The sequence below is a fragment of the Microtus ochrogaster genome, chromosome 4 (assembly GCF_000317375.1).
Source record: "Microtus ochrogaster isolate Prairie Vole_2 chromosome 4, MicOch1.0, whole genome shotgun sequence".
NCBI classification, from domain to species: Eukaryota; Metazoa; Chordata; class Mammalia; order Rodentia; family Cricetidae; genus Microtus; species Microtus ochrogaster.
In genome coordinates, this window is record NC_022011.1 from 6,145,159 (window position 1) to 6,157,797 (window position 12,639).

At 42.5% G+C, this 12,639-nt stretch overlaps 1 protein-coding gene across 2 annotated transcripts in view; it reads left to right on the top strand.

Annotated features, from left to right (window-relative positions):
- Window positions 1-12,347, top strand: part of Dync1li2 (dynein cytoplasmic 1 light intermediate chain 2) — a 26,178-nt gene extending 13,831 nt beyond the window's left edge. For both annotated transcript variants that reach the window (XM_005345530.3, XM_026778418.1), the window contains 8 exons: window positions 663-756; window positions 2,063-2,198; window positions 4,115-4,226; window positions 4,823-4,882; window positions 6,557-6,598; window positions 6,939-7,056; window positions 7,726-7,842; window positions 9,829-12,347. In XM_005345530.3, the coding sequence (XP_005345587.1) occupies window positions 663-756; window positions 2,063-2,198; window positions 4,115-4,226; window positions 4,823-4,882; window positions 6,557-6,598; window positions 6,939-7,056; window positions 7,726-7,842; window positions 9,829-9,929 (780 nt within the window). In that variant the 3' untranslated portion in view covers window positions 9,930-12,347. The remainder of the gene's footprint in view (window positions 1-662; window positions 757-2,062; window positions 2,199-4,114; window positions 4,227-4,822; window positions 4,883-6,556; window positions 6,599-6,938; window positions 7,057-7,725; window positions 7,843-9,828) is intronic.
- Window positions 12,348-12,639: the final 292 nt, after the last annotated feature.

The following is a 12,639-nucleotide window of genomic DNA, read 5'->3' on the forward strand; positions in this document are numbered from 1 at the left end:
TTGTATATAATAAATAAATAAATATTTAAAAAAAAAAAAAAGAAAGAAAGAAATTAAGCTTAATTTTAGAGAAGGTATGTCTCCTATATATGAGGGGAAAGTACCTTTTTTTTAAAAAAAATAATAAGTTATTTAACTTTATTTCATGTACGTTGGTGTGAAGGTGTCAGATCCCCTGGTACTGGAGTTACAAACAGTTGTGAGCTGCCATGTGGATGCTGGAATTTGAACCCGGATCCTCTGGAAGAGGAGACAGTTATCTTAACCTCTGAGCCATCTCTCCAGCCCCAAGGGGAAAGTAGCTTTAAAAATATTTTGGATTTCAAAAGTGCTTTATTCCTAAGTAAAAGCTACTGTTGTTGTGCAGTGCACAGCAGTGTGAAGTGCAGTGCACAGCAGTGTGAAAGGGCCTCTCTCCCAATGTGACTTTATTTCCTATTGAAAACAATTATGAGATGATCAGGCTTATTACACCTTTGCTTTGTGTGTAAATTGAGGCCAGGATAAACGAGAACTCTCTTGTTCCTTTTATTCTTCTCTAATTAGTACCTGAATTAGTACCTGGTCACCTGTGGAGTTGTTTATGAAGAAATTCCTATTCTATTTTAAGCAGGCAGAAAAGCAGAGAGCTAATGTTCCTCTTGGTTTTGTCTCTCCTGCAGTGTGACGCAGTGAGCATCCTGGAGAAAGAGCATGATTATAGGGACGAGCACTTCGACTTCATACAGTCACACCTGCGGAGATTCTGCCTCCAGTGTATCCTTGGGATGCTGTATCGGGCCCTTCCTCAACACAGAGTAGTCCTTTTTTCTTTTTCACTGCACTTAACTATTTGAAGGGGGCTCATGAGTGTGGTGGTCAGAGGAAACTCGGGGAATTGGTTATCTCCTCACATCGTGTGGGTTCAAGGTCAACTTTAGGTTGTCAGACTTGGTAGAACCACCTTTACTCAAACACTAAGCCATCGTGCCTGTCTCACAGGGGAGTTTTGCCATGGGAAAAAAAGTTGTAAACTTTACATTAGTTTTATATTTTTCCTATGTTGGAATTTTACATATACTAACTGAAACATGTCTTGGGTTACTTTGTTAAGTATTACTTTTTTTTGACAGAGTCTTACAATATCACCCAGGCTGGCCTGGAGCTTGTGATCTTCTTCCCTGGCTTCCTGAGTGCTGGAATTACAAGCATGTGCTACCCTGCCCAGTTTAGTTGCTTTGTTTTTATGGCCGTACTTTTTGATAGGCTTTCCTATTAAGAAACTTACACGTGACCATTTTATGACCAAATGACATTGCTTGTACTTAGACATCTTGTTAGACTTTGCTCTTATGTTCAGTCACCAGCGTGGTTACTGGGTTAGGTACTGCAGGTGTTTTCCGTCTTTGTGCCGCTCAGGAGAAAGACACCATGTCAGCAGCTTTTTGAGTCCTTTTGTATAAAGCCAACAGCAGTTGGTATCTTATTTCCACACCCTGGAGTGCGAGTGACAAGTGCCTCCTTTGAGCTCTTTGTCAACACTGACTTTGAAGGTGTGCTTAATGATAAACTCATTCCTTTGTGAGCACCTGCCTAGGAAGCAATCTGTGGACCTCTATAGGCTGAGGGTGGTGTTCCACTGATTTTGCTTCTTAGGAAGCAAGCTCAGAAATGACAGCAGTCTAAGTGTTAAAGGAAAATAAATAGCTGCATGTTACACAGCCTCTGCATGCTTGGAGTATTTATTATGGTTCCTCTGCTCCTGTCCCTTTTTAGTTTTTAAATTTTTTTTTTTTTTTTGGTTTTTCGAGACCGGGTTTCTCTGCGGTTTTTGAGCCTGTCCTGGAACTAGCTCTTGTAGACCAGGCTGGTCTCGAACTCACAGAGATCCGCCTGCCTCTGCCTCCCAAGTGCTGGGATTAAAGGTGTGCGCCACCACTGCCCGGCTAGTTTTTAAATTTTGCATGCTTTGTCATTTGCATGTGGAATAAACAACAGATCACCTAGCCCTTTAAGGATTATGTATATGTGTGATTGGTTTTTGTCTCACAATGAATTGGTTTTCCTTAAGCAAATTGATAAGATGGAGCTGCTTTGATTTACACCTCAGTGAAGGAAGAGAAAAACCTTGACTTGCTGTATAAGTACATTGTTCATAAAACATATGGCTTCCACTTTACCATACCCGCCTTAGTTGTGGAAAAGGACGCAGTTTTTATGTGAGTGCTTTGGAGGTGATGGCGTCTAAGCCCTTCTCTCTATAGTGCATTTGCTACTTACATCGTGCCTTTTCAGTGTAGCGCTTCTGACTGAGAGTGCCTGGGCTCAACCTGACCCTCTCTGCTCCTTCTGGGCTCACTCACTTGGTTTAAGGGAATTGGGTGGTATGGTCAGAGGAGCTGCATTCCTTCATTGAAAGAAGGTAGTCAGAATGTAAGCAAGCCATTTTGTATACTTACTGTCAGTTCTGGTGAAGCATTGGTTGGGGAGAGACTCACAGTATAGAGCTTTCTGTTTGTGGATCCTCAGTGGCTTGTGTAAAAGCACCTCGTGACTGCTGTTGCCAGGGTGATTGCAAGCCCCTTCTCAGTATCCCTGTCAGTGTGGTTAAACTCTGCTATGTACTTTCTGGAATTTGCATTTTGCAAGCCCCTGGGATTGGTCATTGTGCCAGAGACTTAACCAGCCTGTTTTCTTGAGTTGGTGTCTTTTTTTCTAACTAGAGAATCGTATTGCCATATACGCATATGACAGTGCTGTGGTCTTAGATTAGCAGATTGATGTAACGTTTTCCTGCCTTCTGGACTTGACAGTTACATTTGTCTATCAGCAAGCTTTACACAGCACCTCTTAGGTAGCCAGGTTCTCTGCTGGGGACACAGACGTAAACGCTACATGTCCCTGTTATCACACAGAGACAGACATACTGAAGAGGAGGGGGGCAGCAGTGGGCTAGTGTAGTGGGGCCAGAAAGGTCTGCTGCCAAAGTGAGTGGACTGTCTCAAGCAGACCAGAAGGAAGGGGCCAGGACATTCGTGAAAGGATCCGTACAAGAGCCAGGTGCTTCTCGGAAACTAAACAGGTTACCTCCTGTGTGTTTGAAGAGAGTCTCGCTCACATTGTTTCTACCCTGGCCCTGAAGAATCACCCAGCACAGTCAGGCACTAAAGCAGAAACTTAATGAATGGTGTGCTTCTGTGATCACTTCGTTCCTAATAACATCATCCTGAGGAGCTGGGATTCTTGTTGAATTTAGGGCTCATGTGTAATGGAGAAGCATCTCATTGCTCTGGAGGTTGCATGTGTCATGATTATCTCAGCTTTGTCCAGTCCCTTTTTACTGTTGTGTCTGTTGGTAGTTGCCTATGTAGGAATTAGTAAAGTCTACAACACGGTTTGGGAGAAGCACCCTGGATTGGCACCCTCTTGGGTTAGGTGTTTGGCAAGAGAGGGTTATGAGAACAGTCGGTGGTTTTGGTGTATTTTTATCTAGAGCTTCTTGACCTCAGAATTGTGTCATGTAGAACTGTGTGGTGCTACATTTTAAGAGAGTAGAATTGGAACACTGATCAAACCTCGTACCTTCTGCTTGTGATGTTAATCTCTACAACATCCACATGGGAACCTAAGGTCTCCTTGTGTCTCTTGTGGGGAGCCCACAATAGATAGAGGCCATGATTTCTTCTTTGGCTTCAAGGCACATCTTCCATGCCAGAAAAGTTAATGAGCTGTCCATAAGATAATTGTTATAAAGAAGTGTCCTCAAGAGGGACAAAATGCAAGAGCAGAGCCCAAGCCCAGGAGTGACAGCCCTCTCTAGACCGCCTTCCTTTGTGCATTGTTCTAAACAGGGCTGGCTCCTGAAACCTTCACTGGGGCAGTGTCTCACACTGGTGCCTTACATCTAGTATCCCTGAGTCCCTGGAGTAGGATGTGTCACATTGATTTGATGAGATATGCCTGCTGTGCGTCTTGGTATGTACCCAAAGCTACAAGACACTGACAACACCTCCAGATGTAGAGATGTGAGAAAGGACTTTACCCAGGAGTTTCTTATAACCTGAAATGTCTTTCAGATATATATGGGAAGGCAATCTCAGGCAGAGCAGGCTAACCTGTGCCTCCTTGTCTTTAGACCTGCAGGCTGGGATAATGAAAAGAAAATAGCTATTTTACATGAAAATTTTACAACCGTGAAGCCAGAAGATGCATACGAAGATTTTATTGTAAAGCCTCCTGTGAGAAAGGTACCTTAGTCAGTCTCTTCAAGACCTTACTTAATTGGTTTTTTTTTTTTTTGGTTTTTCAAGACAGGGTTTCTCTGTAGCTTTTGGAGCCTGTTCTGGAACTCGCTTGGTAGACCAGGCTGGCCTCGAACTCACAGAGATCCGCCTGTCTCTGCCTCCCAAGTGCTGGGATTACAGGCGTGCGCCACCACCGCCCGGCTACTTAGGTGGTTTTACATCATGAAAATGAGTCTGTTGATATGAAGTGTGAGTGAGGGTATGACCATGTCAATTATGGCTGCATTTCCTGTCAAGTCTCACAGTGCTCCTGTCTCTTATGGATTATTTTTGCTAAATCCCCTTCCTCTGGGGCTCTTGAAGACTATGATCTGGGAGGTACTGTTTAGGACCTACCAGATTGAAGAACATGATTTGGCTACATGCCCTGACTAGTTCTGGGAGAGGATCTGTACCCAGTTAGAAAAATGTAACTACGGTCTTAAGAAAGATCCCCCAAACCCATGTGGAGGCCTGGGCCAAGATTTTTGTAGCAAGAATTTTGACAGTCATTTGAGAATTTTTGTTGCTTGTGGCCACAAATATGCATTGTTTCACAGCTGGTCCACGACAAAGAGTTGGCAGCAGAGGATGAGCAAGTGTTCCTCATGAAACAACAGGTAAGACGCCTTCTCTTGCATTGAATGCCCTTTCTGGAGGGGGTTTGGGGCCGTATGTGATCGAGAGCTTACAGCAGCATGGAGGTTAAAACGAGGTTTCCTCATTCCCTACTTTTTCTATGGGGAAGGGATTGGAGCACCTGCCTCATGATGCCTGCCTTCATTGTACACTATCCTGCAGGGATGGGATTAGTATGTTTTATGTGCCCTGTTTGCCCTGGGAAGATTTGCTGGCTTACTTACTTCTTGAATTGACAATTTACCAAGTGGCCTGACTTCACTTCCTTTTTTCTCATAGTGTATAAAAGCAAATAATATACATTTTTGTAGATAAGGAGAGTCATTTTCCAAGCTGTTAACTTTTTTGTTTTGAATATTGGTTTGGGCTTGGTTGGGGGGGGCTGTGTTTGTGCTTTGGGGTTTTGTTCCCCCCCCCCCCCAAGACTGTGTTTCTCTGTAGCTTTTGGAGCCTGTCTTGGAACTCTCTCTTACAGACCAGGCTGTCCTTGAGATCTATGTGTCTTTGCCTCCTGAGTGCTGGGATTAAAGGCTGTGTACCACTACTGCCCAACTTGGTTTTTTGTTTTGTTTTTAAGGAAAAGTTCTCGTATATTCCTGGTTGATCTTCAACTTTCTAGCCAAGGATGGCATTGAACCCTGCCTCTAACTCTCAAGTGCTGGAATAACAGACATATGTCTCCATGCCTGGCTTTATGCAGTGCCGGGAACCTAACTCAGCTTCTTGCATGCTAGGCACATACTCTACCAACTGAGTTACATCCTCAGCCCCAAAGTGACAGTTAATATAACATTTTATTTTTTTAAATATTTCATGTATACATACAGTGTGTTCTTTTTTTCTTAATTTCATTTATTTATTATGTATACAGTGTTCTGTCTGCATGTATGCCTGCAGGCCAGAAGAGGGCACCAGATCTCATTACAGATGGTTATGAGCTACCATGTGGTTGCTGGGAATTGAACTCAGGACCTCTGGAAGAGCAGTCAGTGTTCTTAAGTGCTGAGCCATCTCTCCAACCCCATACAGTGTGTTCTTATGCCATTCATCCTGGCCTTCTTCCAGATTCACCTTGATTCCACCTAAGGTGATAGTTTTGTACACAAACCCCATCTTAACATTTTTCTCTCTTCTTTTTTTTTAAATTTTTTAAAAAAAAATATTTATATATTTATTATGTATGCAATATTCTGTCTGTGTGTATGGCTGCAGGCCAAAAGAGGGCAGCAGACCTCATTACAGATGATTGTGAGCCACCATGTGGTTGCTGGGAACTGAACTCAGGATCTTCGGAAGAGCAGGCAATGCTCTTAACCTCTGAGCCATCTCTCCAGCCCCTTAACCTTTCTCTTTGACCCAAATTGTTAGACATGTCACCCTCTCCTAATGGTTTGTTCAGGTCCTGTTAGTTTTTGGCAGTTTCTTCCCAACTCTTTCCCTTTTCTATGGCCTGTTTATTTCCTTAGCTTCTAGTCTGTTTACTGGGGGTGTCTTCATCATATACGAATCCTGGCTTTAGGTTATTTTGCATTTATAGTGTAAAACATGACTCTTTATTGTCGTCCTATAGTACGGTCATAGGAGTCAACCCTTCTCCAGACCTCAGTTCATGCTACAGGCCTTGGTTAATGGCCAGTTTGTCCCTCTCTTTGCAGTCATTCCTTGCCAAGCAGCCTGCCACGCCCACAAGAACCTCCGTGAGTACCTTACCAAACAGAGGGTCATGGCCTGGTGTCGTGGGTGCCTTCTAACTTCACACCATTATTTGTAACAGTTTATGTTTATGTGGGCTTTTATATTTTAAAGTGAATTGGTCTCCCAAACACCCACAGCCGGAAATGCAATAGTCTTAGAAATGCTTGATGAAGGGCTACAGCTGAGAATGAGGACGCTTCTGAGGCATAGAAAGGGACTGAGCTGGGAGCAGACCTCCACTACACTACTCTAGACATGCAAAAATGTCTTGATGATGAAATTTGTGGGGGTTTTTTTGTTATTTTTATATTTATGTGTGACATGGGCTGGTTTTGGACTTAGGAATCTCCTGCCAGAGGACCCTCTGGTTCTCCAAGGACCCAGGGTCGGGGTGGACCAGCTAGTGTGCCAAGCGCATCCCCAGGAACATCAGTAAAGAAACCAGATCCAAACATCAAAAGTATGTATGCTGTTTGGGGGAAGATTTTAGTCCTCGGCCCGAAGGGTTTATTTGTAATAGTAGCTGGGGCTCTCATGGGATTAGGAACACTGGGCTGTTGTCTTCCAGCAAGGCTGTTACTTCCCAGCAAAGTTAGTCGTGTTCACCAGACATTGTGTAAGACCTCAGACCCTGCAGGTACCTTCAGAAAAGAATATGATTTAGGAAGTCCCTGAACAATATGTAGAGTTTTATTTCTTAAATTTTTATTAATACTATTTATGAATTGGCTATTTTTTTCTTTTGTTCTCACCAAACTAGACTAAGGTGTTATCCTAGTGCTTATTGATACCCAAAGATACTGCTACAGTAAACCATCAGAACAAAATCCTGTAAATTCTTGCCTGTTTGGTGAACATGTTTCATAACAGGCTGTGAGTCCAATGAACTTATAAAACTAAAAAGCACTATACTAAGGACACAGAGATCCCTCAAAGGTGGGAAGTATCAACATGTTTTTATTGGTAATCTCTTCACTGCCCAGTTAGCCTCAGGAAACAGTGACATGTGAATGTGCTCAGCTGGGAAAGTGATGGCCACGGATGCTTAATTTTAATCTAAGAACTACATCTTCTGTGAGTCATCGGTTTGAGTGATGTTTTGTTATGTTTTTCTTTTGTGTTTTTTTAGATAATGCAGCAAGTGAAGGGGTATTGGCCAGCTTCTTCAATAGTCTGCTGAGTAAAAAAACAGGCTCTCCGGGAAGTCCTAGTGCTGCTGGAGTGCAGAGCACAGCCAAGAAGTCAGGTAGGGGCCTCATCCGGACAGTGCTGACGGCGAGGTAGATGGCAGTGGTTGTCTCCGCCAGCCTGCAGGCCTCCAGTGTTCTGACCAGCAGTGAACAGAACTAAGCTTTATGTTGGCTTTTTATGCTGTGCAGACTTCCCTGGCACATTTACATTTAAAGTGTGATTTAATGTACATTCTGGCTATTGAGTAAATCAGCATAAGGTCTAAGTTGTGCCTGTACCCTTGATCTGGAAACTCTTTACACTGGACGTCATTGTAGAGTATGCTATTGACATTTACTTAATTTTATGTGATACTTGAAGAGTTTTTATTTGCTTGAGCTGGAGAGATGGCTCAGTGTTAAGATCAGTTGCTCTTCTTGCAGAGGAGTCAGGTTCTCAGTACCCACATAGTGGTCCACAACCATCCTTAACTCTAGTTCCAGAGGATCTCACATCCTCTTCTGACCTCCTTGGGCACCAGGCATGCAAGTGTAAAAGAAAGAGAGAGAGAGAGAGAGAGAGAGAGAGAGAGAGAGAGAGAGAGAGAGACAAAGAGAGAAAGATCATTTCATTTGCTCCGCTGCCCCTGATCTTACAGAGAGCCAGAGTCTGTGTACCTACACTGTCTCATTGCAGTTTCTCTGTGGCGACCCAGTCATCTGTCCTTCCATGTAGGTTGGTAGGAAAAGCTAGTCTTGAGGTTTCTGAAACAAACTGGTGGAGTCCTTGGGAATCACATACTTTCTTAAGCTAGAGGCCATTTATTTCCTTTTTGTGAGGCCAACAGTCAAACCCAGGAGTTGATAATTACTAGACAACCAGTAGAGTATGTTTTAGACTTGCTTTTGTATATTTAGAAACAAGCCTGTGCTGCCTCGAACTCTGGATCCTCTTACTAGGACTGTAAGTAAACATGCACCACTGCACCTCACATATAAAGGGCATATTCAGCATATGTTAATTTGTTTTTTATCAATTTTTCCAAAATAGAAGAGAACATTACAAGGTTATTTTGTCCTTGGGGTAGTCTGGGCCTCCAACAACTTGTAACTTCATAGAGACTCAAGAATCTGATCTAGGCCTCAGCCTTGATGTAGTATTTGCCCTTTACCAGAAATAGAGGTCATTGTCCAGGCCCCAGACATTATTTGACAACAGGAAATGGAGCACCAGCTTTGTGCAGGATTGAACTGTCCAACCTCAATCTCATCATAAAGCATGGTATTTCCATGTGAGTCAGTTTAAGCTAAATGATTTTGTGAGTTTATTTGGTTTTATCTTTCAGTAATGCAAATACTTTGCCAAAGCTACATCATCAGCCCATTAGTCAGTCTGAGGTATTGCAGCTAGAAATAAAAGCTGAGTGCCTGTCTGGGAAGAAAGTAGTTTACCACATGCCTGAAACTTAGTGATGGCCTCCAGGGAGATGATGGGGAAAGTACTCCCCTACCCGCTGCATAACTGGAGGAACATAGGCCTGTGACACTGGCATTAACAAGGTTAGAACTGTCTCCTTGCCCTTGGTGAGAAGGCTTTCTCTTCTTTGAGAATGTTGTCAATACAAATGGTGGCAGAAGTTTGTATGATTTTTATTTGTTTTTAAATTTTCGAGACAAAGTTTCTCCGTTGCTCCAGCTGTCTTGAAACTATCTCTATAGACCAGACTGGCTTTGAACTTTGACATCCTGTGCCTCCCGAGTGCTGGGGTTAAAGGCTGACTGTATAATTTTAAATGCTGCTTTTTAAAAATTTTTTCCAGCAGAGCCAGGCAGTGGTGGTGCATGCCTTAATCTCAGCACTTGGAAGGCAGAGGTAGGCGGATCTCTGTGAATTTAAGGCCAGCCTGGTCTACAGAGTGATTTCCAGAACAGCCAGAGATACACAGAGAAACTCTGCCTTGTGGGGAAAAAACATCTTTTCTCATGCTGCTATTTTGCTCTCTCTCTCTCTCTCTCTCTCTCTCTCTCTCTCTCTCTCTCTCTCTTGTTCCTTTTTTTTTTAGGACAAAAGACTGTGTTGTCAAACGTTCAGGAAGAACTGGATAGAATGACTCGAAAGCCAGACTCCATGGTAACAAACTCTTCAACAGAAAATGAAGCCTGATCCTCCTTTAAAAGTGCATATGTCAAATGACCAAATAACTATGTATATTCATCTGATAAGACCAGGATTTTTCTGATACAGCACATGCTATCAGTTTTTTGGGGTAGGGGAGATGAACTTTTAAAAGAAATATATATACTTCATTGGCTTGTCCGAGTGTGAGATGCACATTTAGGAAGGTTACATGTCAGGCCCCTTGTTAGGGATGTCCCTTGGACCCTTGGGCTGCGGTTCTCTTGTGGGAAGCAAGCGCAGCTGGGCTTCTTTTAGAGTGGAAAAAGGGGGCCCACTTACTATCAGGGGGAGCAAACGAGACTAGTAAGTCATTGATGAGATGGTCATAGTTTGACCACTTGCGTGGTCTTGGGAAGCAGATTAAGTAGCAGAAAGTCCAGGGAAGAGAGGTGTTCAGGAGGGATGAGAGAAGTGCTGGTGGGGAAGCCGAAGGTTGAGGGAGGTGGAAGGAGGAAGTGAGCGGCATTAACTACGTGCACGGTAGAAGTCAAATAGCAGCCTGTAAGACTTAACAATTAGCATTTCCAAACTAAACACTAAACAGAATGGGAATTGGACTTGTTCTGAATGCATCTTTAATTTTGGAAAGTGTGTTTTGTGTGGGGTACCTGAGGAAGGTAGAACTGACACAGGATGCTGAAATGGCAGCTGCCCAGGACCCACATGCTTGGCCCAGGCCATGTCCTTCTGTCCTTGGGGAAATGCTGGGTCTATGTGTATATAAGCTGGGGCAGGTGGTTGCTATGGGTTGTGTTCGAAGTCAGCAGATAGAAAATTCGTTTACTTTGAATTAGATATTTCGAATAGCTCCTGCTTTATTTTATTTTTTTTTTAAATTATTATTTTTAACTACTACAGGCTGGCCAACTAATAGAAAATGGGTGATTGATCTCCCATTTTACCATAATGGCAGTGTGCTATATGAAGTTTGGGGGAAGTATTTAATGTCATTGCATTCTAGTTAATAAGCTTATTCCAATTCCTGCCTTAGAGTCTGTGGTAACCTTCACTGATACAAAAGGTTCTTTCTGTGGCTCTGGTCTGATCACTGCTACCAGACCAACAAGGAAGTGCTTTAATTGAAAATGGAAGTGACAGATTTGTGTTGTCATAAAATGTAGCACTTCTTTTCTTATGGAAGTGAGAGTTTTGTGTGTCTTCCATTTAGGGGCATATTCATGCACATCATCATGTCACACACCACCATTCTGAGAATGTCTTCTGTGGATTTGAAATAGCACTTTGTGTTTTTTTTTGTGACCTCACATGTAATACAAACACTACCATGACTTTAATGTATAAAACATTTGTTGTCCAAATGAAGGGGAAAACCACAGTTCACTTCCATGGAGTTTACTTTTTTATATGAATGTTTGTTACAGTGTGTCTTGGCATAGTGTCCCTAATGTCATTACTTTACTTGCATACCAGACTTGACTAACCACTAATGTAGTACTGGGCGTAAGTTAACATCTAGTTTATGACAAGGCTCCGTGGCTGTCTGGAGTCACTTTGTAAAGGTCTGAACACTGTTAAGGAGATAGCTGAGTGCTTACTTGCCCCTCTAACAACAAAAAGATGTTTCTTGTGCCCGTTTTACTGTTGAAATATATAAGTTTTTCTTTTTAATTCAGTTTTTTGTTGTTATTATTTTGGGGTTTTTATTTTTGTTTGTTTTTGTTTTTAACATGCATTGTTGCTTCAGATTACCAGGTTGTCCAGGCAGTGACAGTGAACTGAGGGCGTGTAAGTGAGGTGCTGACCTATAGATGGCCCCCCTAAAGGTAGGGTCGCTTAATCTCTGGAGCAGTCAGGGAAAAAAGAAAGTCCTCAGAAATTCTTGAAAACACACTTGCCTAATAGTGTAATTTTTAAAATTTTGATGCAAAATTTTAAGTGTATCATTGAATGGTGAAGCACTTTTGTGTTGATGTAAAACATGCTAAAGCCAATCAATGAGTGCTGAGGCCTGGTCCTGGGAAGGCTTCTGGAGACCACTGCTACTTCTTTGACACTTGGGAGGAGCGGTGTATGTTGCCAAAGTCTACCAGCTTTGGGGAGCTTCAGGGTTCTTTTGGGGTTTGAGGAAATGAGGTGATTTTTGTTATTTTAGGATTCTTAAGCATTGGAACCAAAGGCCAAATAGTAAACAACCTTCACTTTTTAAAGTAAAATTAATTTTATTTGCAGAAAACACTTGTATGGTAGACTATAAAAAACAACTTTATGACTATTTATACATGTTATAGTGATTACCTCTTTGTCTTTAAATGGATAATTTTGAATAAGCCCAACCCAGATGAGGGCTATGAATTAGTCTTTCCTAAAAATCTAACAGATAATGCTGCTAGATGGTTTTATTTGCACTTTTTTTCCTTTTTTTCTTCCTTTTTTTTTTTTTTTTTTAAAAAAAGACAGGGTTTTTTGTTTTGTTTTGTTTTTTGTGTTTTTTTGAGACAGGGTTTCTCTGTGGTTTTGGAGCCTGTCCTGGAACTATTTCTTGTAGACCAGGCTGGTCTCGAACTCACAGAGATCCGCCTGCCTCTGCCTCCCAAGTGCTGGGATTAAAGGTGTGCACCACCACCGCCCGGCAAGACAGGGTTTTTCTATGTAGTCCTGGCTGTCCTGGAACTTGCTCTGAAGACCAGGCTGGCCTCCAGTTCAGAAATCTACCTGCCTCTGCCTCCCAAGTGCT